The 27420-nt window shown below is 49.1% G+C and overlaps 1 protein-coding gene across 6 annotated transcripts; it reads left to right on the top strand.

Moving 5' to 3' along the window:
* Nucleotides 1-501: 501 nt before the first annotated feature.
* Nucleotides 502-26741, top strand: CD47 (CD47 molecule). 6 transcript variants are annotated; one of them, XM_068163052.1, is made up of 12 exons: nucleotides 502-1409; nucleotides 6367-6714; nucleotides 8755-8802; nucleotides 11171-11260; nucleotides 13771-13872; nucleotides 14300-14392; nucleotides 15423-15518; nucleotides 16705-16797; nucleotides 18238-18269; nucleotides 21641-21665; nucleotides 22550-22577; nucleotides 23705-26741. In XM_068163052.1, exons 1-11 carry the CDS (start codon nucleotides 1364-1366, stop codon nucleotides 22573-22575), a joined length of 999 nt encoding a protein of 332 aa, XP_068019153.1. In that variant the 5' UTR covers nucleotides 502-1363; the 3' UTR covers nucleotides 22576-22577; nucleotides 23705-26741. The 6 variants fall into 6 exon arrangements, with proteins under 6 accessions (XP_068019153.1, XP_068019157.1, XP_068019155.1 ...); XM_068163056.1 differs by lacking the exon at nucleotides 21641-21665; XM_068163058.1 differs by lacking the exon at nucleotides 8755-8802 and having other exon boundaries at nucleotides 505-1409.
* Nucleotides 26742-27420: the final 679 nt, after the last annotated feature.

Below are 27420 nucleotides of genomic sequence, written 5' to 3'. Positions count from 1 at the left end.
GGAGACATTTAAAAACCATTAATACATATATATACTCACACACACATGTATAAAAACATGCAGTATATATATAATAACATCTTCTACATGTAAAAGGTGCTACAGAGAGCTACCTCTGGAGAAACACCCCACACACACATTTATTGAAACAGTTGTGAAACAGTGAAACGTGTGTTACTGCAGATGCAGGAAGGTGAAGAGAGTCTTCATGTTAGGGTTTAATTGAAGGGTAATAACAGGCTGCCTACAAATTCCTGTGCTTTGTGCTATATTTAAACACTTTACATTTCCGTTTCAGATAGTGCATCATCCTGTGACATACAGCAAGGCGCAGAGGTTCGCGGGGGGGTGCTTGGGAGGGTGGCGGAGCCCGGGGGGACAGGAACATGGCACGGGTTTTAATTTATGCCAGGGGAGAAAGCGCCAGGGGCAGGGTTTCCATGGGGCTTTTAACCATCAGGACAAACCCTTCCGTCCGTCCCTGTTCCCTCCCCCTCCATTACCAGTGCAAGCCCGGGTGATTAATGGGGAGGAGAGAGACGGAAACCGAAAGCGCCCGTCCGCGCCGCGGCCCCTCGCCGACCCCGCTTGTGGAGCGGGGTAAAGAGGGTACATGGGCAGGAAAGCCTCCCCTTCTCCCCCACGAAACAGGGTCTGGCCGCGCTCAAAACCAGTAAAGCGACCGTGGATCGTGCCAACGCTTCCCCCTGGCCCGGCGCTGGCCGCACCTCTGCCGTGCCCGTCAGCCATTTTGCTGCGGACGCCAGGGAACGCCGCGCGTGCAGGGCGACAGCAACCACCCGCGCCCGGAGCGCAAGGGAAACACGGCTAAGGATCGCTTCAAACCCTGAAACAACAGCGAAACTTTATTGACGCTGTTCCCGCGGGATGGCTGAGACAGGAGGACGGGAAGCGCGGAAGCTCCCGGTCCGTGGCTCCAGGCTCGTCCCCGGCCACACGCTTTGAACTGCTCCCGCATGCTACGTTCGCGTGCTAGTTTCGCCAGGAAGGGGGCAAGAAGCGGCGCAGCTCCTTGGCCGGCCCGAGCCTTAGCCTGCCCCCGGTCCGTGGCACTGGCCCTTCGTCGCCGCACCCACGGGAGCGAGGCTGCGGAACGGCCGCTAACGGACAGCGCCCACCGGCCCTTTAACGGATAGCGCCCACCGACCCTTAACGGACAGCGCCCACCGGCCCTTAACGGACAGCTTCTCCGCCACCGCCGTCTCGCCGCCCCTTGCACGGCGGCCGGAGCCAATCAGCGGCGGGAGCCTGCCCCCGCCTCCCCCGTGTGCACGCCCCCTGGCCGTTGCGCCGAGGAGCTGTCGAGGCCGCTGCGTTTCTCGCTCGCCGCTGCCGCTCCGCTATGTTGGTGCTGGCCGTGGGCGTGCTGCTCAGCGCCGCGGGCACAGGTGAGTGCTTTCCCCCCACCTCCTCTCCGTCCTTCTCTCTCTTCCTGCATTGTCGTCCCGATCCCCGCGGTAACCGGGTTCCGAGACCCCTTCCGCCTCTGCCACCAACGGGCTCTGCTGCAGGCGCCCTGCGTACCGCGGAAGTAGTCGTGGTGCGGCCGCTGTGGGCGAGAGAGGCTGTGAGGAGCGGCTGGCAGAGCTGCCTCTCTTCGCCTGTGCAGTCGTGGGGCACCCGGGAAGAGGGTGCGGGTGTTGTGGCGGCGGAGGTTGGAGCGTGGGGCAGAGCGGCCGTAGCTCCCTGCACTCGGCCTGGGGCTGCCATCGGCCCGGCTCCGAGCTCCCGCTCGTCAGGGGCGGCCGCCGATCGGCGGCGATGGCAGCAAGCGTGTGGGAGCCTGCAGGCTGCGCAGCGATCGCTCGCCATCCTCTGGCTGGGGAGGGGGCTGCGGGTGTGCGCTTCCAGCTCTCCGCCTCGCCGCCTTCCTCATCGTCCCCCTGCTATGGGCAGGGACGCCTGCTGCTGGACCAGCTTGCTCGAGGTTCTGTCCAACCTGGCCTTGAACACCTTCAGGGTGGGCGCCTCCATAGCTTCCCTGGGCAACTTGTTCCAGTGTCTCATCACCATCACTGTAAAGAATTTCTTCCTAATACCCAGTCTGAATCTCTCCCGTGCCAGCTCAAAGCCGTTGCCCCTCGTCGTAACACTGCAAGCCCTTGTCCTTCCCCAGCTTTCACCACCACACCCCTTTAGGTGCTGAAAGGCAGCTGTAAGGTCTTCCTGGAGCCTTCTCCGGACTTCCTCATCCTCTCCTACACCTCACCGCTTTCCTCATCTTCCCCTCTGCCTTGCTCCCTTCCTCATCCATCCTCCCTACGTTTGGAAGTGGGTTGTTTGTTGCAGAAGTTGCGTGGGAGAGGAGGATACTGTGAGCAGCACAGAGATCCCCGTCTTCTCGATAGGAGTGTCGGGGCGGCACAGCTCCAGGTACTGTCTTGAAGCACGAGCCGTGGTCACGCTGGTTACCTGCTGTGCAGTCTCTAGGGTTGATGGCTTTTCTTGATCTTAAAAAACAGTTTGGATGGGAGGTTTAAGTTGGACATGGGGAAAAATTTCTGCCCTGAAAGAGTGTTCCAGCGTTGGAACAGGCAGCCCAGGGATCTGGTGGAGTCACCGTCCCTGGAACGTGTGGACATGGCACTTGGGTACTCGATGTGGCCCTGGGCAGCCTGATGGGGTTGAAGGTGTCGCTGCGCACTGCAGGGGTGTTGGACAAGTGGGCTTTGAGGGTCCCTTCCAACCCCATGCCATCTGTGAGGCTGTGATACTGGAAATATTAGCTGTAGTAAGCAGTCAGTTTCTCTTTAGTGAGACAGCAGCCACTTAACCTCTTCTCCCAGAGCGGCAGGGTTTGCAGAGGACAAACCCCACAGATAATTTGTCAGCGTGCCTCTGTTGGTGGCTGTCTGCAGCCTGTTTGTTGTTTCCCCCGGCGCTCTGCGGGGAGAGCAGTTCACATGAGCACTTCTTCGATCGCCGGAAGGCAAAACACGCCTGCTCTCATGGGCTACACAGCAGCAAACCAGTGCCAACAGGAATTTACAAGTCCCTGCCCTTCATTGCTAATGTTGGAGAGGAAATTTGGATCGATTTGGTTGAATTCCTTCACGATTGGTGAGGTTTTGATTTTCTTTGCTAATTATTTGGAAGTGCAGTTGCTGAAAATCACCTTTCTCAGTCGGGCAGAGCCAGCAGTGAGCAACTGAATCCTCTGACATGGAAGTGTGCTAGTTCCAAAAAAACCCCAAACCAAAGCAAAACCGAACCCCCAACAGCTCCACACTGAGAAACCTTTGATTTTGAGGTCGTGTTAAGCAGGTGTGAAATGTATTTAATGAAGCTTTTAATCCTGTGTCTTTAATTTTTATGAAGCTTTTGTATTTATTTTTCAGTGAAGCTTTTATTTGTGTGTCTTCATTTTCTCACTAGGCTGCAGTTTGATGTTTGGGTACAGTTTCCCCATGGTTCTGTTTTGGTTGCTTTTCTTTTCTGAGGTCCAGTTTACAAAATCACAGTATCACTAAGGTTGGAAGAGACCTCAAAAATCACAGAGTCCAACCTGTCACCACAGACCTCATGACTAGACCATGGCACCAAGTGCCACGTCCAGTCCCCTCTTGAACACCTCCAGGGATGGTGACTCCACCACCTCCCTGGGCAGCACGTTCCAATGACAAATGACTCTCTCAGTGAAGAACTTTCTCCTCACCTCGAGTCTAAACCTCCCCTGGCACAGCTCGAGACTGTGTTCTCTTGTTCTGGTGCTGCTTGCCTGGGAGAAGAGACCAACCCCTTCCCGGCTACAACCACCCTTCAGGTAGTTGTAGAGAGCAATGAGGTCACTCCTGAGCCTCCTCCTCTCCAGGCTAAACAACCCCAGCTCCCTCAGCCTCTCCTCACAGGGCTGTGCTCAAGGCCTCTCCCCAGCTTTGTTGCCCTTCTCTGGACACCTTCAAATCTCTCAATGCCCTTCTTAAAGTGAGGGGCCCAGAACTGGACACAGGACTCAAGGTGTGGCCTAACCAATGCAGAGTACAGGGCACAATGACTTCCCTGCTCCTGCTGGCCTCACTATTCCTAATGGAGGCCAGGATGCCACTAGACTTCTTGGCCACCTGGGCACACTGCTGGCTCATGTTTAGGCAGCTGTCAATCAGCACCCCCAGGTCCCTCTCTGTTTGGCAGCTCTCAGCCACTCCGACCCCAGCCTGTAGCTCTGCATGGGGTTGTTGTGGCCAAAGTGCAGCCCCTGGCACTTGGACTTGTTGAATGCCATCATGTTGGACTCTGCCCATCTGTCCAGTCAGTCGAGGTCCCTCTGCAGAGCCCTTCTGCCCTCTAATGCAGCGCAACGGGTAAATTAGAGAGTAGCTCATTGCCAAGTGCTGTCAACCACTTGATTATAAGGTAACCATAACAGTTGATTATCACATCACCATGAATTTGTCATGTATCATAGTATCATTGTATCAGTCAGGGTTGGAAGGGACCACAAGGATCATCTAGTTCCAACCCCCCTGCCATGGGCAGGGACACCCCACACTAGATCAGCCTGGTCACAGCCTCAGCCAGCCTGCCCTTAAACACCTCCAGGGACGGTGCCCCAGCCACCTCCCTGGACAACCCATTCCAGGGCTTCACCACTCTCATGGGGAAGAACTTCCTCCTCACCTCCAGCCTCAATCTCCCCACCTCCAGCTTCATTCCATTCCCCCTAGTCCTATCACTGCCTGAGATCCTGAGCAGTCCCTCCCCAGCCTTCCTGTAGCCCACTTCAGATACTGGAAGGCCACAATTAGGTCACCTCAAAGCCTTCTCTTCTCCAGACTGAACAGCCCCAACTCCTTCAGTCTGTCTTCAGTCTTCAGGAGAGGTGCTCCAGCCCTCTGCTCATCCTCCTGGCCCTTCTCTGCACACACTCCAGCATGTCCAGATCCCTCTTGTAACAGGGGCTCCAGAACTGGAGGCAGTACTCCAGGTGGGGTCTCACCAGAGCTGAGCAGAGGGAGAGGATCACCTCCCTTGCCCTGCTGGCCACACTTCTCCTGATGCAGCCCAGGATCTGATTGGCTTTGCGGGCTGCAAGTGCACACTGAGAGCTCCTGGTGACCTTCTCCTCCACCAGCAGCCCCAAGTCTCGCTCTGTAGCAGTCCAGTGCCTTGTGAGAGCATATTAAAGCACAGAGTAGTTCTTCAGTGCAAAGTGTTGTCAAATAGAATACACAGTCATTTATTTAATAAAAGAACTATAGATGTACTATTTTGATGCTCAGTAATAATCTGTGACTCGTGTGAGACTATCAAAGCATTGTCTCAAGGATCAGTGCTTTCAAAGCTGAAGCCTTGCTTTGGGAAAAACGAGCTCCAGCAGATAGGGACACAGCTTGCTTTCTCTGTCCTTTGGGATTTTTTTCCTTTCTTCTTTTCTTTCCTTACTTTCCCCTAATTGAATTTAGTCATCCAATCCATATCACACTTCTGGCCTAGTTTATGCATGTAAATACCATTAGTCCCTCTGAAAATGCTGGAGCTCCTCCAATTTGTGTGCTTACAGTGCTGGTATAGTCAAACATTTTGAATGATTAATGCCACTTCAGGGAGCAATGACTGTTCCAAGAGCTATTAAACTATCATGATTTCTCACCAACGAGGAAAACCACAGTGAATAAAAGATTCAAAGCCCTCATAGTTTGAAGGCAAACCTCTCTTCTGGCCATGGGTGTTGGTTAAATTTGATGTTCTCAAGAGCTGTGAGTGAATGAGGATGGATTGAAGATTGAGGAGGGTACACCTAGGCTGAGTATTAGGAAGAAATTCTGTACAGTGTGGGTGGTGAGACACCAGAACTGGCTGCCCAGGGAGGTCATGGAATCCTCCTCCCTGGAGGTGGTCAAGGCTATGTTGGATGAGGCCTTGAGCAGCATGGTCTAGAGGAAGATGTTCCAGCCTGTGGCAGGGGAGTTGGAACTAGGTGATCTTTAAAGTCCTTTCCAACCCAAAACCATTCTATGAATCTGTGAATTTCTGATAAAATCTTGGCATAGGATTTAGGTCTTTCTTGAAACAGTGGTTAGTCGGGGTGGTGTTCTGGAGCTGTGGTGGAATATGGGGGAGAAATGGCAAACCCCATTAGTGGTGATGGTTTGTCATTAACCACATGGAATGCCGTGGCAGGATTAATCACAATGATTTATAGTACAGGTCATTTCTTAGCACACAAATCTCTCTTTTCAGCTCTGTTGTGTGTACACTCAAACACTGAGTAAGAATCTTCTCTCGTACATGGTGTGTGGATGGTCTGTGGGGTGTTTTTTCACTTCTTCCTGTGACAGGTGCTGTAATTCTGTTGTGCCTTAAGAGGGAATTCTGAAGTGTGTCTCTTTTGCTTTTCCTTTCCAGGTTCTGCCCAGCTGGCCCTTACTACGACAGATGTGGAAACAACTACCTGTAACAAAACTGTTGTTTTACCTTGCTATGTGACTGACCTCCAAGAGAACAGTGAGAAGGCCATGATTGTTTTATGGGCACTGAATGATAAAGACATATTTTCCTACGAGGGAGCAAGCCATAGCGTTTTCAGAGACCCAGCCTTTCCCTCCGCTAACTTGCTCTCGCCGGGGGATTTGCTGAAGGGTGTTGCCTCCCTCACGCTCAGCAGTGCAGAAGCAGAAGTTGGGAATTACACTTGTCAAGTAACAGAATCAAACAGGGAAGGAAAAGTAAGAGTGGAACTTAAAAGCCGCGTAGGTGAGTTGCCTGCCGTTGTTTTAGGACCTGCCCGGAGAGGGAAGCAGCACAGCTCTGTGGGAGAGGGGAAAGGGGGGCACGTGATGCATTTGTGTTCATGGGGTGAAATTAAAAGGAGAAGTGTGGCACCCAGGCCTTCTCACTTGCATGCTAGTGTGAGTCTTATTTTGGATTAAGTGGCCAGACTGGATGAGGCCTTGAGCAATCTGGTCTGGTGGAAGGTGTTCCTGCCCATGGCAGCGAGGTCAGTACTAGATGATCTTCAAGGTCTGAACTTGGAGGATCTTCAAGGTCTGAACTAGATGATCTTCAAGGTCTGAACTTGGAGGATCTTCAAGGTCTGAACTTGGAGGATCTTCAAGGTCTGAACTAGATGATCTTCAAGGTCTGAACTTGGAGGATCTTCAAGGTCTGAACCAGATGATCTTCAAGGTCTGAACTTGGAGGATCTTCAAGGTCTGAACTTGGAGGATCTTCAAGGTCTGAACTTGGAGGATCTTCAAGGTCTGAACCAGATGATCTTCAAGGTCTGAACTTGGAGGATCTTCAAGGTCTGAACTTGGATCATCTTCAAGGTCTGAACTTGGAGGATCTTCAAGGTCTGAACTAGATGATCTTCAAGGTCTGTTCTAACCCAAACTGTTGTATGAACCTCTGAATAAGTGTTTCTGAGGGGAAGATCTGACTCCATCTTTAATGCCTGAAGATCATCACTTGTCTAATAATGGCAAAATCACTGCTTTCCCTCATCTCTTAGCTGATAGAAGTTGGTGGTGTTTTCAGCACCCTCACGTTATGAAATTGCACACTGAAATGCACTCCTGATTCCTTTGCAGTGCTGGGATGGATGCATCCATCACAATGCTTGGAGGGAGCTTTTCTTTTAAGAAGTGCATCTTGCAATCTCCAGCATTGGTGGGAAAAGTACAGAACTGATAGAAATTCTTTGTAAGGCCTCTAAAACTTGATCTGAGGGTGTGCAGTTTCCCAGTGAGGCTGAAAAACGCTACAACTAGAAGGTAATTGGCTGTGGTTATCTAGCATTAAGTATCTTCAGAAGATGGTACTTACAATAATAGTGATTAAGAGGCCTGGTTTAGACTGGATATTAGGAAGAAATTCTCTACAGTGAGGGTGATGAGACACTGGAACAGTTTTCCCAGGGAGGTTGTGGATGCCCCCTCCCCAGAGGTGTTCATGGCCAGGTTGGATGAGGCCTTGAGCAACTTGTCTAGTCAAAGGTGTCCCTGCCTATGGCAGGGGATTGGAACTAGATGGTCTTTAAGGTCCCCTCCAACCCAAACCTATGAATTAATTTCTCATTCAGTGAGCCATTTTCCCTTATGTTGTCAAGAGGATCCTTGTGCCCTAGTGCCTCAGCTATGGGAAATGGAGATCTCCTACTGAAAGTGAGATCTGCATTTGTGCAGGCTGTCCAGGGTGCTGCAGAGCTAAATCTCACTGAATGAATCTGTGTATTTTTCATTTGTTCTGCACAGGAGATTTGCTTCTTGCTCTTGGAAAGCTCCTCAGGAGCACCACATATGTGTAGCACATGGAGTCTTATCTAGGCACTGTAGAGCTGTTTGGGCTGTGCTTGCTGTTCAGCTGTTTAGCTATTTAGCCATTGTCATTACAATACTCAGGAAGCTCAGACAGATGCTGCTTGTGTGCTGCTGCAAAGACCTGTGTAATTCACAGCCTGGTCTCCTTACTGAGTTAACTGCAAGCCAAATGTGATGCTGAAATGACCTGAGAAGGGCACAGCCACTGGAAGAGGGTGGATGGTACAAAACCCCTTGGCTCCTTGGAGCTGTAGGCAGTTTCCATCCATCTCACAGCATCTTCCTTAACCTTTGTGACCTGTTTCGCCACCCAGTTTTAAATTCTAGAGGAGGAACTGAGGCTGGAGGGTGTGGAATCGAGTCCCATGCTGCAAAGTTGCACTGTTTTGGTTTGACTGTCTGTTTAGAGTTTTGAAAGCCTTACCCAGACTGCAAAGCAGGAAACTGATGGCCTTTTTCTAATTTCATTTTCTAGTTGTCAGTTGCGCCGAGGAAAGTGTCCCAGCATCAAAGGAAGGCTGTGGTTGGTGAAGAATTTATAGTTGTGAGGTCACATGTTAAAGTTTGAGAGTGTATGCTAGAAAATGTAAAACTTAAAGTGTTGTGTTTGAGGGGTTAGCTGAAGGTAAAAAACAACTCACCTGCCTTCTCTTCCAATTCTTCTACTTCTGTGTTGCTTGTGCCTCAGTGTTCTACACAGTCTCATGAGCAATCCATCTTGAAAAGGGTTGAATCTCAGAATCCTTCCCCAGTCTTCACTCTGTCATCTTCTGAGCAATGAATTCCTTCTGACACCACTAACATGTTCAGTTTTACATAGGCTTAGAAGAGCCAACTCTTTTCCATCTCACTTTGCACAAATCCTCTCCTCTCCCTCTCCCTCTCCCTCTCCCTCTCCCTCTCCCTCTCCCTCTCCCTCTCCCTCTCCCTCTCCCTCTCCCTCTCCCTCTCCCTCTCCCTCTCCCTCTCCCTCTCCCTCTCCCTCTCCCTCTCCCTCTCCCTCTCCCTCTCCCTCTCCCTCTCCCTCTCCCTCTCCCTCTCCCTCTCCCTCTCCCTCTCCCTCCCCTCCTCCCATGTCTGGAAACCTCTTTTGGAACTGACTTCCTTACACTGCCTCCCAGCATTTTTGCTTCATAGCTGTTAAAAACCAGAGTTAGAGAGAAGTGTTCCATGTTGCATGCTGCTGTCCTAGTAGACACCAGGCTTCCTGGCTGCTTTTTTCTCTCTTTGGTAAATACCTGGAAACGCTGGAGAGGAAGTGAGGGTGCTTTAGAGCCTGTGCTTGCAGGTATTTTCAATTCATGAAGAGTTCTCAGTTGCACAGAACAGCACCACTGGGCTTTGCCCTATCTGAAGAGTGCACTGAAGCTGCTGTTCAATGGGAGCTGCCTATTCAAAATGCAAATGAAGCACAGAGCCTGCCTTTAACAGCTCATTCAATTGTTTGGGGTTTTTTTTGGTGATAAGGAAGTTGTCAGCTATTTCTCCACTTCTGCCTTTACTATCTTTCCTACCTCTATTATAACCACAGTATCTTCTGTGAGCCCTTGTGGGAGGAGGAGAGGGGGAAGAAGGGAGGTTGGGAGTTTGCAGCTGGCCTCGAGGTATCTACTTGACATTGAAACTTGGGAACTTTTGCTGCTGAATTTCTGGAGCTGCAGAGAGAGGTTTTAAATATGGAGAGCAAGGGGTATGCAACAACATGAAGATGGAACATTGCTTTGGAAGCAGGAGTGCAGGCAGAGGAAGCTAGTGTAAAGAAATGGATGCCACTGAGTGAGTCTAAATGCAGCCCTGAGCAGAGATGCCAGAACCAGCTGCATTTTCTAGTTCAGTGGAGGTATTTGCAGGATTCTATACTGGGAGGTGGCTTTACAGGGTTTTGCAGCACAAGTGGCTGCACAGCCTAAGGCATCCAAGATGCAGAGGAAAGAAGGCTGAATGCATGATGGTGGGAGGAACTAAAGGAGACTTGGGTTTCTAAAATGAACATACCAATGCTTACTTCTCACTGAGGTTAGCTCCTGTATTCCTTGTCACACAGCTGCATTTCTTCAGCAGTTACAATGTTTGGATGCAGAATAGAACAGAATAAACTGGAACACAGGAGGTTCTACCTCAATATGAGGAGAAACTTCTTTGCTGTGAGGGTGGCAGAGCCCTGGACCAGGCTGCCCAGAGAGATTGTGGAGACTTTAGGTTATAGGTTGGACTCGATGATCCTCGAGGTCCTTTCCAACCTGAGTTATACTGTGATACTGTGATACTGTCAAGGTTCATCTGGCCTGCCCTAGGTGATCCTGCTTTGGCGGGGGGGGGGGCTGGATGATACACAGAGATCCCTTCCAACCCCTACTGGGAAAGCATCACATTTGACTTGCCACATCTTCCCTGCTTGCAGATTCACAGATTGCATGGGGTTGGAAGGGACCCTCAAAGGTCATCCTGTCCAACCCCTCTCCAGTGATCAGGAACACCTCCAACTACACCAGGCTGTCCAGGGCTACATCAAGTCTGATACATAGCCTCAGTGCACAGTCTTTCTGATCAGCTGTGCTGTTTGTGGTTCCACAAGCTAGCAGAGCTTGTACTGCCAGAAGACAGCACAAATAGATCCTCTGTTCCAGTGGAGGTTAAAACCTCCAGTTTGGAAAACATTAGGTTAACTGGAAATACAGGAAAAAATGGGGGTTCACCCCCAAGATCAGAGTGCAACCCCCAAAGGTGGAAGTCACAGCTTTCTTAGCCTTTCATAGCTCCCTATTGCTAGCTCTCCATGTTAACTATGACACCCAGCACTCAGCAACCTAGAAACATAGCCTGAAAGTACCAAGAAGCTGCTAACCTCAGTTTTTGTTTTCTTCCTACCATTTTGTCTGTTTATTCCCTAGGATCATGGTTTCCTCTAGTGGAAAGAGCTATCATCATAGTGTTGCTGTTCTTAATTATTGTTTTGTGTTCAGCTCAGTTAAGTGTTGTTGGTAAGTATTGACTCTATTCATTATTTCTAATGACTGGTTTGTCCTCTAAAATGACTTGTGTGTGCAAAGGCATCTGTGGAAGGTGGAAGCTGGTGTTTGCTTTTGAAAGAGACATGGTAAAATTGACCCAGGCTGGGCTGTGCAGCCAGGAGGGAAAAATGCTCCAGAGGGACTTCAGAGTGGCCTTCAGTGCCTGAAGAAGGCAAAAAAAGCTGGGGAGGGAGTTTTCCCAAGGGCTTGTAGTGATAAGATGAGGGGCAATGGCTTTGAGCTGGAAGAGGGGAGATTTAGAGTGGATATTAGGAAGAAATTCCTCACAGTGAGGGTGGTGAAACTGAAGCAGGTTGCCCAGGGAGGTTGTGAATGCCCCCTCCCTGGAGGTGTTCAAGGGCAGGTTGGATGAGGCCTTGAGCAACCTGCTCTAGCAGGAGGTGTCCCTGCCCATGGCACAGGTATTGGAACTAGATGATCATTAAGGTCCTCTCCACCCCAAACCATTCTGTGTTTCTATTAATACACAGAGTGTTGTATGTCTGCTTTGTCAGGTCACCTGGAATTTGGTTATGGATCAGCTGGCACCACAGAGAGTTAGCCCACACACAGTTCTCAGGAGCACTGTCACAGGACTGGTCAGAAAGAGCACACCAAACTGTGTTCTTCCTCACTGCTTGCTCTGCCATTGCATTTCAGGCAAGCCTTCCTGTCTTCTAGGAGACATAACATGGCATCAAGCTGCAAAACCACTTGTCTCCCACAGCATCTGTGGGTTTGAGGAGCTCTAAAAACATGACTTCACCTAAAGGATCTGTGTTTTGGGTCTTCAGTGTGCCATGGGGGAAGCTTAGATTGGAAATTTCCCCCCCTCCCCCCCATCCTTTAATTTGCACTGGTTTAATTAACCTGTGAATCCAACAGTGCTGCAGTAGAACTTTAAATATCCTCTCTAGCTGGGCTTGGGTTTTCTGTGGACTACTTGGGAAGGTATTTTCTTGGGTTTGTGCTTTGGAGGAGTCTGTTTTGTTTGGGTTGGTTTGGGGTCTGTTTTGTTTGGGGTCTGTTTTGTTTGGGGTCTGTTTTGTTTGGGGTCTGTTTTGTTTGGATTGGTTTGGGGTCTGTTTTGTCTGGGTTGGGGTCTGTTTTCATTTGGGGTCCATTTTGTTGCTGTTGGGGGGTGTTTGGTTTGGTTTGGGCATCTCTTCTGGTTTGGGGCTTATTTTGGGGTTGTTTTACTTGTTTGGGCATCTGTTTTATTTGGGTTGGGGCTTATTTTGCTGCTTTGGGGATTTATTTAGCTGGCTTGGAGGTCTGGTTTTGATGATTTGGGGTCTGTGTTGCTGGGTGTGGGTCTGTTTGTTTGGGGGTATGTTTGGTTTGGTTGGGGATGTTTGGGAATGGTTTCTTTCTGCTTACAAGATGGGCTTTTAGGATTGCAATATAGCTTATCCATAACTGGCTTTGGGGTATTGCTTTCTTTTGCTTTGTGTGTCTTGCTTTCCATATTTATCATAGGCAGCTAATTGAGCAGTGCAGTGTACTGAAAATCAATCCTGTTTCTATCAGCCCCTTGCCAGTCCACTGCATTATTTAGGGTGTTAACAAACACAGGACATTGTAACTGAATGGAAGTTGAAGCCAGGTGGAGGTTGGTCTCTTCTCCCTAGGAACAAGTGATAGGATGAGAGGAAATGGCCTCGAGTTGCACCACAGGAGCTTTAGAAGAAACTAAGAAGAATTAGAAGAATTAGTATTAGAAGAAGGAGAAGAATTAGTATTAGAAGAAGAAGAAGAAGAATTAGTATTAGAAGAAACTTCTCTGAAAGGGTCCTGAGCCACTGGAACAGGCTGCCTGGGGAAGTGGTTGAGTCCCCATTTCTGGAGGTGATTAAAAGAGGCAGAGATGTGGTACTAGGGGATAAGCTTTAGCACCAGATTGGTAGAGTTAGAGAATGGTTGGACTTGATCTTTTGAGGATGAGGTCTTTTCCAAGGAAAACAATTCTATCTCATATCTACTCATCCTCAAAGCATTCTGAGGAGAAGGGAACATCCCTTTATTGCCCTGGGGACAGAGGTGATAGGTCTGAGCTCACAGTGTCAGGGGGAAAGAGAATTAAACCTGGAATTTGTAAACCTCTGCCTGGACACTCACCTGAGGAACAAATTCACTGTAACTTGAATCAACTGTAACTTGAATTCAACTGTACCATGTCCCACAGTTACTCTGATAATGTATCACCTGAATCATCTAGAAGGTGTAATTGAGTATGACTGGAACACCAGTGCCAGATTTCCTTTATCCTTACTAAACCACATTAACCACACAAGCCAGTGAAACCAGTGAAGCCTTAGTAATACAGCTAGTTCTAATTGATTAGTAATACAGCTAGTTCTAATTGATTAGGAGCTTGTGTCTTTTCCTTAGGACATCACTCCTAATCACAACATCTCTGTATTTTAGTGAGAGGATCTGTGTGTCTGATTGGTTTCCTCTCTCTGTGTTTTCTCCTTAAGCATTTAAGTATGAAATAGTCCCTGAGAAGAAAGTGAGCATTGCTGTAGCAGGTTTCATCTTCACAGTTGCTGCTGTTGTAGGCACTGTTCTTTATGTCCAAGGTAAGTGTCTTAAAATCCCCTTCCTTGTTTAAGGGAATCAAGAGAAGCAATTCAGTCACTTCCATGCAGTATTGTGGAAGTTAGTATCACCTAGTGCTTGCCACCTATTCATTTGAAAATCAAAAGAGAAACAACTGTAGATACAGCAGAGAGAGCATGGTGGTGGTGAAGCCCAGAGGTGATCCTCAGGAGGTACAGACTCCACATTCACTTCTCTCTCCCACACTTCAGCCCTGTCCTCCACATTTATTCCTGTTCTCCTCCTACCCTGGGTGAATATCAGGGAGTGACTTCTGTTGCTTCAGTGGGATTGTTTTATTTCCTGCACCCCTAAAAAACTTGAAGATGCAAATAATTGTTGCTTTGAGCTTGAATTCATTCCAAGCAGAGATTTTTACTGCACTCATTTCCCTCCAAATGTTTGCAGATGGCTTCACGGCGCAGAATCAGGCTGGGCTTGGCCTCATTGTCATCCCTGCTGTGAGCATGGTACCACTCCAGTACTTTATTTTTAGAATTGGTGAGTATTTGTTTGTTCGCTAGCTCAGGGACATAAGAGAAAACCAGGTGATAGTAGAACTGAGCTCCCTCTGCCTTGGGAGAGCAGCATTTGTGGTTTGGAGAGGTGTGCTTTGAGTAGCCTGGGGCTTGGTTTTGCTGCTTTGGGGTCTGTTTGCTTTGGTTTGGGGTCACATGGCAGGGTCTGCACAGCCTTTGCATTTTCACACAGAAGTGCCACAACAGCAGCCTGGATTCCTGACCTTCCTAGTGTCTCAAAATAAAATGTTCCTGAGTGCATAAGGCAGGAGCAAGCACAAGGGGGAGCAGGTTTCTGTCGCAGGGGCTGGCTGTGCTCACTAATCAAGCTTTACAGTGGATTCAGAGGGGGGAAGGGGGAAAACCAGGCTCGCTGAAAACAAGCCTGGGGTGCTGTGAGGTGGTGTGCCAGCTCCACTGCTGCTTCAGGGGAGGTGGGGCATAATGGGCCATGTGTTGGGGAAGATAGAAGAGCCAGTAAGCAAACACCAGCAGGGGCAGGGCTCACTGGCAGGTTGGTGCTGTGGAGGTGGCCAGGAGCAGCCGGGCAGCAGTTGTGGAAACGAATGGATTCACTCCCTCTCTGAAGTGCCTTAGGTACCAGTGCATGGAGCATGGGCAATAAGCAGGAGGGGCTGGAGATCTGTGTTGGGTTGCACAGCTATGGCCAATGGGATCCTGGGGTGCATTAAGAGGAGTCTGTCCAGCAGATTGAAGGAAGTTCTCCTCCCCCTCTACTCTGCCCTGGTGAGGCCACACCTGGAATATTGTGTCCAGTTCTGGGCCCCCCAGTTCAAGAGGGACAGGGATCTGCTGGAGAGAGTCTTAACAGAAGGCTACCAGGATGATTAAGAACATGTGCCATATGAGGACAGGCTGAGAGCCCTGGGGCTTCTTAGTCCTGAGAAGAGAAGACTGAGAGGGGATTTAATGATTATGTGATCTACCTTTTGTGTCTCTGGAGTTAAACTTTAAAAAGTAGAACTTCTTCTTTCTCTTTTTGTCTTCCCCAGTGTTTGATAGTCTACCACAAGCAACATTTGCTCTGATAGGTTTGCACATCCTTGGTTATGTAATTGCTGTGGTTGGTTTTGCACTGTGTGTCTCAGGTAAGCAATTTCTCCTCTCTGAAAGTGTCTTTTTACTGATGTTTGTGACTTTAAAACACTGTGAACTATTTCAATACACAGCCTGGGCAAGTAGCTTCTGTTAATGTTCTTTAGGAGTATTGTGTTAATGCTCTTTCCTCTGATGAAAGTATAGCCCTAAGGCAGTATTACATCTATCAGTTTCATTTGGGTGACTACATCCAGCATCTGTCAGCTTAAAAAGAACACACAACAAACCAACACAAAAGTTAATTGTTTTAATTCTGGAACAATTAGTGCCCTGGAGTCACCTAAACCCACCACTGCTTAGGTTGTAATAGCCTGTTTCTGCTCTGTGATATCCCTGTGAAGGTGGAGCATTCCTGTTATCAGGGGTGCATTTGCCTCAGAACTGCCCTTCTTCTCCTCTTCTTTCTGCCCCCCTCCCCTTCTTTCTGCCCCCCTCCCCTTCTGTCTGCCCTCCTCCCCTTCTGTCTGCCCTCCTCCTCTTCTTTCTGCCCTCCTGCCTGCCCTCCTCCCCTTCTGTCTGCCCTCCTCCCCTTCTGTCTGCCCTCCTCCCCTTCTGTCTGCCCTCCTCTTTTCTGCCCTCCTCCCCTTCTTTCTGCCCTCCTCCCCTTCTTTCTGCCCTCCTCCCCTTCTTTCTGCCCTCCTCCCCTTCTGTCTGCCCTCCTCCCCTTCTGTCTGCCCTCCTCCCCTTCTGTCTGCCCTCCTCCTCTTCTGTCTGCCCTCCTCCCCTTCTGTCTGCCCTCCTCCCCTTCTGTCTGCCCTCCTCCCCTTCTTTCTGCCCTCCTCCCCTTCTTTCTGCCCTCCTCCCCTTCTTTCTGCCCTGCTCCTTGGTTTTACCCTGTTTTATTAGTAACAGTATTGTGTTCTCTAATCCAATGCAATTCTAGTTCAAAACAATTGGGACTGAGGATGTAGGTTTAAATTGAAAGTACAGTTAATGCCAGGATGCTGTCAAGTGAGTGACAGTGGGAGAGCTGAACTGTATTGGAATATTACAGCTAAGTAGGATAAATCAGTAAATGCCTCCAGCATTAGAGAACTTAGGAAAATGCAGAAGTAGCTCTGGGATGGCTTTGAAAGAGCAAGGAATCACATCAGGTTTTGTCAGGCTCCTTTCATTATTCAGCTGTGGGTTTACTTCTCTCAGATGGTTTAGTTGCTTTTATCTTGTTTTTAACAGCCTGTCCTCCTTCACATGGGTCTATTTTGATTGCTGGCTTAGCTATCATGGCTATCACAAATTTGCTGAGCCTGGCTTACGTGTTTATTATGGGTAAGTAGCACCTCCTGTTACCTTCTTTCAGCACTGAAATACTCAGGAGAGCAATTTTGTCTGCTGCACTTTCCAGAGGTGTGGTGGCACAGTTATGCAGTGAGGTTACTGAGAAGTTGCACTGGCTTTGCCTCACAGAGCCCATGGACAGCCCTGATTAATTAACAGTTTATCAAAGAATAAACTTACCTTGAGGTCACACAACCAGGATTTGAAGTGGGAGTGTGGGATCGGATGGTGCTGTGTAAGGTCTGCATAGACACAGTTGGCTGGCTGAAGCTTAGCATCAAGAGGGCAGAAGGGTTTCAAGGAGTCTGTAGCCTGGGTCTGTGCACCAGACTCACCACATCTCAAAAAGATGAGAGATTCAAATGTCTCAAAGCCAGACAGGCCTCCTGAAGGGGGCTGTGGGAGAGCTGGGGAGGGACTTTCTACAAGGGATTGTAGTGATAGGACAAGGGGAGGTGGATTGAAGCTGGAAGAAGGGAGATTTAGACTGGATGCTAGGAAGAAATGCTTGAGGGCAGTGAGACACTGGAACAGGCTGCCCAGGGAGGTGTTCAGGCCAGGTGGCACAGGGCCTTGAGCAGCCTGGTCTGGTGGAAGGTGTTCCTGCCCACGCCCACGATGGGGGCAGGGGTTGGAACTAGATCATCTTTAAGGTCCCTTCTAACCCAAACCAGTCTGTGGTTCTAAATAAGTATAAAATGTGGCAAATGCTCTGTGCTTGGAATTCTGGCACACCACAGAGAGAGCAGAGTGACTTTGTTTCAGCCTGCATGGAGGCTTTCCAAAGAGCTTGCTGGTGCAGGTGCAGAACCACGCAGTGGAGCACGTCTTGCATCCAGACTCAGTCTGGTGTGTGGTCTGCACTGAACTAAGCTCTCTTCCAGCTTCAGGATGATGTGCACAGGATCACAAGTAACAGACCCTGCAACAGGGAGGATTTCCTTTACAGAAGAAATTAAAGAACAGATTAAGGCAGAATGCTTAATATTTGATCTCTGAGGTCGATTAAGATGAGTCCGAAACAGGAGAGATGAGACAAGCCTTTTATCAACAACAAAAGTGACTTTTGTTGACTTTGGGCTGTCTGTAGATGTAACTACACCACCTGGATGCAGTGTGCCAGTGATCTGCAGAACCACTGCATTTGTAACTCAGCTTTGCAGGCTGAAAAGGTCAGATGTGGCTGTTGGACTAGATGGCAGCCCACCAAAATCAGCACAAAGAACAGTGAGTGCATGAGAACAGCTCTGAGTGTACAGAGTAAGATTAGCTCCTAAGCAGGGGAGAGCTTTCAAAGGCTCTGAGAATTTGCAGATCATCACAGAAAGAAATAGTGTGGGCTAGGGGAAGCTTCCATTTTGTGTGCTTTCCTTTGGTTGATCCCATTGCTTCATCTGCCTTGTGATTTTTTCTCCGGTGCGCTTGTTTCAGGTTCCAGAATGAAAGATCATCCTCGTCCAGGGGTAAGCTTAAAATTAATAAATTTGGGGTGACTAGATGGCTCAGGGGATTGTAGTGAGATACTGAACCTTTCTCCACTAGTTCCAATTCAGACCAGGTTGGTAGCAAGCCAAAGTTCTGACTGTGTAACAGATGTCTACTGTTGAGTGAGTCTTCATTGTCCCTACTGAGTGTGTCTCCCCTTACCTAATCACTGCTCTGCCTGTTGTCCCCAAATGGAGTTGCAAGAGCTGTCACCAAAAGGTGGTGGGTGTGAGGTATGATGTTTTGCAGTGCCCTTTCACATGCATTTATGAAGATCTTTTGCTCACCTGAATGAAAGAGCTTTCCCTTAGGGCGAGGGCGATATGCTGTGGATTTTCTGTTGTTGTTGTTACATTTCTAGGTGGCTTCTATTAAAGATTCAAGGTTGTTTTGGTTTTGGGTTGGGTTTTTTCCTGTCCTGTGGTCTAGTAGTCTCACTGAGGGCTTTTTTTTTTGTGTCCTATGTTCTTTATGTCAGAAAGCTTCAATATCCTCTCGAATTCCCATGCTGCAGCCTTGATCTTTTCTTACCCTTTAATGGCTGTGGTGGTCTTAGGCTGAAGGTTGGAATTGATGGACTTGGAGGTCTCTTCCAACCAAAACAATTCTCATGATTTTATTTTCCTATCATGCCCCTTCATATGATGAGGCTCTCTGAAAGCAGAGTGTCTGTCTTTGGGTAACACAGAACAAATGAGATTGGATCTTAGGAGGCAATGCTTTTCGGTGAGGGTGTGGAGACACCAGGACAGGTTGCCCGGGAAGGCTGTGGATGCCCCTTGCTCTGAGGTGACCTCTTTGTGGCCTACAGGAAGGCTGGGGAGGGACTGCTCAGGATCTCAGGGAGTGATAGGACTAGGGTGAATGGAATGAAGCTGGAGGTGGGGAGATTGAGGCTGGAGGTGAGGAGGAAGTTCTTCCCCATGAGAGTGGTGAAGCCCTGGAATGGGTTGTCCAGGGAGGTGGTTGGGGCCCCATCCCTGGAGGTGTTTAAGCCCAGGCTGGCTGAGGCTGTGGCCAGGCTGATGTAGTGTGGGGTGTCCCTGCCCATGGCAGGGGGGTTGGAACCACATGATCCTTGTGGTCCCTTCCAACCCTGACTGATACTATGATTCTCCTAGGATTCTCCCTGGAGGTGTTCAGAGCCAGACTGGGTGAGGCCTAGAGCAAGCTGGGCTGGCAGGAGGTGTCAGGACGTTTTTAACTGGATGATCATCAAGGTCCTTTCCAGCCCAAACCATCCTGTGAATCTAGGAGATGGGAAAAGGGCCCACATGTGTTTTGTTTGGCTTGCCTGGTTTTTTTATCTTGTCAGAAGGTTTTTCAGTCATTTTGTTAAATTCTAGAGTAATCATTGCTAAAACAGTAATTTTGAGAGATTGGTGCTTTCTAGTGAGCCATGAATGTGAACTGCCTCATTTGTGGAGCTCTGCAGAAGCAGATGAAGAGGCACAGCTGTAAAGCACCAGCAAAACGTCCTTACAGCAAGGGAGCATGGCAAGCTGGCCCATTTCCTGGCTGGCAGCCAGCACAAGACACTCTCTCAGGTCTTCTCTTCAGTCTGAGACACAGCTGTGGAGGAAAGATGGTTTCTAACAGTGGGGCAGGAGAGCTGGCTGCAGTTGGCCACCAGGGTGTGGGGGGTGAGGCTTTTGTGTGTGTGTGGTAGGGGTTTTTTTAGGTTGTTCTCCTTTGCTCTTTCTCATCTATTTTCATTTCAAGGAATAGTGTTTCAGAGGATTGGTCTCTCACAGAAGGAAGTCAAGTGCAGAGGGCTTACAAACAATGAGAAGAAAAAGAGGTTCACAGAGTTCAGTATGATACAAGAGAGAGCTGAGAAGTGTGTCACAGATAGTTTTGGGGAACCAATCTTGCCTTTATCTATTATGCTCATGCCATGGTTTAGTCATGAGGTCTGGGGTGAGAGGTTGGACCTGATGATCCTTGAGGTCTCTTCCAGCCTTGGTGATTCTGTGGTGATTTGTAGAATGGAAGAGGAGATCTTAAAACTCAGCTTTTTATTGTAAACAAGCTTGAAATAGAAAGCAGAAATCTAAATAGCATCCTTTGTGGAACACCATCCTCTTGGTGAGCACAAACCTGAGCACAGGAAGTTCCATCTAAACATGAGGGATAGCTTCTTTAATTTAAGGCTGATGGAGCACTGGAACAGAGAGGTGGTGGAGTCTCCATCTCTGGACATGTTCCTGTGTGACCTTCTCAAGGCAGGGGGTTTGGACTCGGTCTCCTTTCCAACCCCTACCATTCTGTGATGCACAGCAAGGATTTGAACAAGAGATAGCCACAACTGCATAGCAGTGAACACCATGTGAGACTCTGAATTTGAGACAGGAATGAAATCAAAAGGAGGTTTTGGAACTTAGAGGCCATTGGAAATCTCATTGCAGCCGCAGGTAGCGGAGGCTCAAACACAGGAGAGTAAGTGACAATAATTTGTGCTAATGAGCTGAAAGAAGTTGTGGACAGACCTAGTGGCAATTGGAAGTGTGTTAATATGTTGCTCATTCCCATCAAGGGCTGTACTTTGAGGCAATAAATAGATGTGAAGTCATTTTGTAGATGCCCCCTTCCAGGAGGTGTTCAAGGGCAGGCTGGATGGGGCCTCGAGCAGCCCGCTCTAGCGTGAGGTGTGGCTTGGAACTGGATGATCTTAGCAGTCCCTTCCAACCCAAAGCAGTGCAGGAGCCTATCAATTTGGGGGTTACATTTTTGATTCTGTGTAATCTAAAGACTGAAAGGCTTCATTTTGGTGAAGTGCTTCATTTTGGCACAGGGGCACAAAACGATGCTTTGTGTGTTCTTGAGGCAGAGGGGGGAAAGCTGCCTACCTCGAAAGCTCATCTCCCCATTGCTAATGCCTCTTTATTTTCAACCTTCCTGTAGACTGTGTGTGTTGCTCCTGAGAACTGTCTAACAGCCTAGACTCACAGCTGTGGTGTATTTCATTTTGAGGAGATGCCATTTGACTGCTTGGCTGCTCTTTTTTGGGGGGGTTGTGGTTGATTTTCGTTACTAACCGTCGACCCAGTGACAGAAGTAACGGAGTTTGTGGCGCTTCACCGTAGCATCTGCATGCCTTTTGCTGCCACCTAGAGGGGTTTCGTCCCAGGAAGAAGTGACAGTGGGGGAGTCAAAACCAGCTAGCCTGGGCAATAGTTACTGATGGGTATCTTTATTTCTTTCCAGAACTTATTAACTCTCAGCTTTCTCCACTCTTGTAGAATCACTACTTACTGTATATGTCAATTAGAGTAATTTAACTGTGGCCAGCCAGGAGTAAACATGAAGGCTTTTTATACATATATATATATTTTTAAATGTTTTGCAGAAAGCTGTAGAAGAACCACTAAATGGTAGGTGATATTCAAGGCTTATCTTCTCATTAAGGGCTTGATGGTAGTAAAGAGGTCAAGAGCTGTAGTCCTCAGTAAGAGCAGCAGCGAGGTGTCGCCTTACGCAGCTCAGTGAGAGTTTGGTCTCTTGAGGGCGTTGTGCCTGCAGCCCCAGGCTCCCTGTTCCCTGCTGGCTAGCCAGAGGCATGATTTGAAGGGTGGACTTGATGATCTTAGAGGGACTTTCCAGCCTTAATGATACCTTAATGATACTTAATGACTGTCTCAGGGCAAGTCTAACCTCACAGTATTCTGTCAGGCTGGACGGGATTGAGGTCTCTTCCAGCCTGGGTGATACTGTGACCCTGTCCACCCTCTTTCTTTTGCATTAAATGCAACTTCTGAAAGTTGAACTTGATGATCTTAGAGATCCTTTCCAACCTTAATGATTCTATGACTCATAGGATGCTCTGTCCTCCCTCTTTGCTTTGCAAAAAAGTCCCAGTTTAAGAGGGATGAGTCTTGAAAGTCCATCTTAGTTCTTTTCCATAAGCATTTATCTCGATGGGGTAGTTAAGATTAAAGCAAAACCTCTTCCTGTCACTGTTCAGTTGATGTTTGGGTTGGGGAAACTCCACCAAATTAGGTTGAGTTGACATTGGAAACTCAAACCAGTGTTGGGAAACCCTGGTAGTGCTTAAGATGGGGGGAAAGTTAGAGTGAGACAAGGATGGCTGAAGTGTATTTCATTTCTAGATCTCTATTTCTTGTACTGTTCTGTCAACTAATTGGCATGCAGAGCACTAGCAATTCCTAACCTGACTTTTAGACTTAATCTGCATAGCACTTGTGAAGCATTTCTTGCTGTCTTGCTCATTACTAATCCATGTGCTTGGCTTTTAAAGATGCAAAAGGAGTGATGTTAGAATGATGGTAAGTCCAAATCTGTCTCTGGATGTTTGTTTTGATGAACATGTTGGGGGGGGGTTGAGATGCTAATGAGATGGAACTTGGAGGACAGGTTTCAGTGCTGCAGGGACTGTGTTAATTCAGTGTATTGACAAGAGCTAATGCCTAGCTTGTGGCATGGGAAGGGAAGAATGTGTCTGGCTAAACAGTGAAGAGGATGAGTAAGGAAAATCTGTGGAACAGAATGTTGCTGATGAGATGTGTGAAGTCAGTTTGTATGCTTTCCTTTCCCATGATACTGAAGATGCATGGACTGCTCCCTTGGTGGTGGGCTGCTGTGGTTGGTCTTTTGGGCTGGTTGGTTGTTGTTACTCTTAATGTAACTAAGCTTTTGCTGGGTACCTAACCAGTAATCTCCTGGAAAGTGGTTAGTCAGTGCCACTCTCTTCCACCACTGAAGTGCTAAGAGCTGGTCTAGTGGAAGGTGTCCCTGCCCATGGCAGTGGCTTGGAACTAGACAGCCTTTGAGGTTCTGCCCAGCCCATTCTATGAATCTATGATTCTAGGCAGCACAAAACTTTCCTTAGCAATAGTGGTGGGATTGGGAGCTCCAGGCAAAGTGGCTGGGCTCGATGATCTCTGAAGAGAAGACTCTGGGGAAGCCATATAGCTGCCTTCCAATACCTGAAGAGAACCTCCAGGAGGGCTGGGGGGGGACTTTCCATAAGGGTGTCTAGCAGTAGGGCAAGGGGGGGATAGTTACAGGCTGAAGGAGAGCAGGTTTAGACACTATCTCTGGAAGAAATTCTTTACAGTGAGGTGGTGAGACTCTGGAACAGGTTGCCCAGGGAGGTTGTGGATGCCCCCTCCTTGGAGGTGTTGAAGGGCAGGCTGGGGGAGGCCTTGAGCAAGCAAGTTTGTAACTTGCCTGCCATGGCAGGAGGGTGACAGATGATCTCTAGATCTCTCATCTCTGTAGATGATCTCTTCCAGCTTCAGGCATTCTGGGATGCATGGTCCTATGATCTTCCAGCCTCAGCAGTGGTGTGATTCTGTGATCATGTGCTTGCTCTTCTGTGATTTGGTGATTCCATGACCACGTTGCTGCTCTTCCTGAACAATCCTGTTTCCTTCTTCTCTCCTCCCCCCAGAACTGAGGAGCTCTGTGACCTGTGGAAAGTACACTGCTGTTGGTACACCGTGGCCTTGAAGACACACTCCCCAACAAGAAGAAATCCAGGACCCCCAGCTGTTGTGCATGTGTGGCAAAAGTGCTTCTGAGATGACTGCCAGGATGTTCTGGTCACAGCAGCTGCAGTGAGGAGCACGGGTGCTTGCCCACACGTGACCTTCATTTGCTTTTTGCTTTGGTGTCTCTGGGGGAGGGGTGAGGGTGAGAGGATGAGAAGCACTGTTTGCCCACTCCGGGGTCTCCCTGCAGTAATCCTTAGTGGTATTATTTCCCCCAAACTCCTTAGTCACTGCTTTGCTGCTGGGCCTGCTCAGCCCAGCGACTGCAGTGCCCTTGGGATGGTTGTTTCTCTGTCTGTGTGCATGGGCAAGTTCTGGTCCTGCGCCTGCGCTGCGAGCAGGGGTGGGGGTCGTACAAAACACCCAACCTGCTTCCTGACACTCAGCAAGACTTCTCTGGAAAGCAGCCAGAAAGTGCTCATCCACAAAGTTGCAGGAGTGCACAGGTTGCTCCCAGCCCTCCTTGAAGTTACCAGAGCTCTCCTGATTTCCAGCAAAAGCAGAATTCCTCTCTCCAGACAGGAGCCAGGCCTGCTCTGCTGGCTTCTAGCCCGGTGAGAGAGCTCTCCATGCTTCTTCCATGATCCTTTGATGAGAAACCACTCAGCTGTTGGAGCCTGATTCAGCCCTGGACTTGTGGAGCACAGCAGCCAGTCATTTCCCTGCTGACTGTGGTTCTTTCTCTGTGTGTGTGTGTGTGTGTTCATGTTGTGCCGTGCCTGGTACCAGAAGCAATTTCAGGCTTCCTTAACTCGATGAATTTGTAACAGTCCTGGATGCTTCGTAACCAACAGGAGTTGTCTTATTTAGTGTACTTTTGGACAGTTCTGGTCTTAAAATCCTGTTTGCTTGAATGGAGAAGAGAAAAAAAAACCCCACAAAAAAAAACAGGGAAAAAACCCACACACAAAAAAGGAGCTCTTCAATTTCTGCCCCAGGTTTGTGATGCTGCCATCCCACCACCCACAGGTAGAAGCGAGCAGCAGGAGCTGCTGCGGAGGGAGGAGGCTCAGTTTCTGTATATATGTTTGTGGTCCAGTTGAAAATCAGTTTTCTAGCCTCTTGCACATTAAATGGAACCTTCAGATGTTTCACAAGTGTTCTGGGAGTCCTTCCAGTGCTGTTGGCTTCTCTGGAACTTCATGTCTGCTTTGTAGAAACCTTGCCTCTTGTCTTCATTGTGCTAAGGTAATCTGTGTCAGGGGTGGCACACATGGCTTGCTCCTCCTGGCAATCATCTCACAACTCTGCTGGCAAAGCTCTTGCCAAGCAGTGGTGGAATAAAAGGGAGGGAGCTGGGGTTGCTTAGCCTGGGGAAGAGGAGGCTCAGGGGAGACCTCATTGCTGTCTATAAATACCTGAAGGGAGGTTGTAGCCAGGTGGGGGTTGGTCTCTTCTCCCAGGCAACCAGCACCAGAACAAGAGGACACAGTCTCAAGCTGTGCCAGGGGAGGTTTAGGCTGGAGGTGAGGAAGAAGTTCTTCCCAGAAAGAGAGATTGGCCATTGGGATGTGCTGCCCAGGGAGGTGGTGGAGTCACCATCACTGGAGGTGTTTAAAAAGGGACTGGATGAGGCACTTGGTGCCATGGTTTAGTTGATCAGATGGTGCTGGGTGCTAGGTTGGACTGGGTGATCTCAAAGGTCTCTTCCAACCTGGTTCATTCTGCATTCTGTAAAATCCACGTTGTGGAAGAGTGATTTGGCACAGCTCAAGAGCTGAATGCTGTGAAATGGGAGGTTCATAGTATCATAGTATCAGTCAGGGTTGGAAGGGACCACAAGGATCATCTAGTTCCAACCCCCCTGCCATGGGCAGGGACACCCCATGTTCACCATGTTCACACTGGTGCATCTTGCAGGGATTCTCTGCCCCCTGAGCTTCAGCTCTCAGTGCAAGACACCAATGCACCAAGAAGTCAGCCAAATGAAGCAAACAGAAGGGGGATGAAATGCTCATTTTGTGTCCAGGTTCCAAGCCATTTGGCACAGCTGGAGCACAGGGTGTTTAAAATGCAAGGTTCCTGTGCGTGCTGCAGAGAGTCTCTGTGTCCTGAGCTCCAAGGCTCAGTGCAGACACCAAGGATTCAGCACATTAACAGAGGGGTGTCTGAGTTCACAGTGTTTGCTCTCCTCAGCAGTCCCTTGCTAGGGCTGCAGCACTGAGCCACTTAAAGCCACCTCTGGGTCTAGCCCTCACTAAAACCAGTGGAAGTGGCCACAGTGCAGAGGGTTTTTCAGGTGATGAAACGCTGAAGCAGCCCCTGTGCTTTGCACCTGTTTCATAGCTTCAGGTTTGCCAAGGGGGAGCATTCATCTTTGAGCTCCTTTTTGGGAGTCTCTGGAGACAGGCTTTCCATGATCCCAGCAGTCTTGACCTAAGGATGGGAGGTGAGCAACTCAGCATTAAGAAGCAGCCTGTTGAAGTCCCCCTGCAGAGCTCCCTGACTTTGGTTCCCTCTGGCAAACTGACAGTTGAGCAGTTAGGAATGGAAGCCAACTGGAATTCTGTAGAGGTTTTTCTGCCTTACAAAAACTATGATGTAGAATAGTCTCATGTTCACTCCTGTACAGCAAACCACGGCAGAACCTGCTTGTGTCACCTTGGGATGGGGCTGAAACCCCTGAGCAGCTCGGGGGCCACGGACAGGCTGCCTCAGAAATGAGAGAACCTCACAGTCCTGTGGGTTCTGCCCTGGGTTTCTGGTGGGTACAAGAAGTCATTGACAGGCCCAGCCCTTTCCTGCCAGTAACTGAAAACCAAAGCTGTTTGATAGCTGTAAGCTTCCACCTGTGTCTCTCTGTGTGTATATATCAGTACCTAGCCATTTGGCATCTCTATAGAGCTAAGTCTTTATCCAGACAATGTTTCTATTTATGAGCCACTTTTGTAAATACTGTGCTAATACACTGGCAACAATACAGGACTTTGAAGTTGCTTTGGGCTGTTTGGTTTTGTGTGGGAAACTTGCTCGTTGCTGTCACCTTGAACTGCCTTCCCTGCCCTCAGCCACAGGCCAGCTTCACCCTTCCTTCACATCCTCTCTCCACCCAGGTCCCCTACTGGCTGTGCTTTGGCAGATTTCAGCAGCTCCACAGCTGGGCTCTGGTGTGAGGGGAAGGAGCAGTCACAAAGGGAAGGGGAGAAGCAGGCTGTGTTTCCGTGGGTGGACGGGTTGCTGAGAAGCTTCCCTCCGCAGTGTAAATAGCAGGGCGAGCAGGATCATCTGCTCTGGGGGAGGAGAACTGCAGCGCTGCAGCAAGCTGGGGAGTTCTGCTGGGCTCTGGCTTGCCTGCTTGTTTGTAAGGACTGCAGAAAGGAGCTGGAGAGTGGGTGCAGTGCCGAGAGTCACGCACACACCGCGGGTGGGAGAAGCATTCTACAGAGCTGGAGAGCTGCTGGAAGCAGCCTGAACAGTTCCACAGGAGCACAGGCAGGGAGGGGTTGGGAGGGACCTGTGGAGATCATTGAGTCAAGGCAGCACCACCAAGGGCAGGGCACAGAACTGTGTCCAGGTGAGGTTGGGAGGTCTGCAGAGATGGATCCTCCTCAACTGCTCTGGGCAAGCTGTTCCAGTTTCTCACCACCCCCACAGCTGCTGATGTGTCCAGGCCCAA

Source organism: Melanerpes formicivorus, unplaced genomic scaffold (assembly GCF_026170545.1).
Source record: "Melanerpes formicivorus ecotype bairdi unplaced genomic scaffold, bMelFor1.0.p_v2 SCAF_70, whole genome shotgun sequence".
Classification (NCBI taxonomy): domain Eukaryota; kingdom Metazoa; phylum Chordata; class Aves; order Piciformes; family Picidae; genus Melanerpes; species Melanerpes formicivorus.
Note: the sequence above shows the minus strand (reverse complement) of the source record. Positions and strands in the feature narration are given on the sequence as shown.

Coding starts and splice junctions, on each gene's coding strand:
- CD47 (XM_068163052.1), top strand. CDS start 1,364: ATGTTGGTGCTGGCCGTGGGCGTGCTGCTCAGCGCCGCGGGCACAG. Junction 8,803..11,170: donor AGCATCAAAGGAAGGCTGTG/GTTGGTGAAGAA, acceptor TTTATTCCCTAG/GATCATGGTTTCCTCTAGTG. Junction 21,666..22,549: donor TGTAGAAGAACCACTAAATG/GTAGGTGATATT, acceptor TGGCTTTTAAAG/ATGCAAAAGGAGTGATGTTA.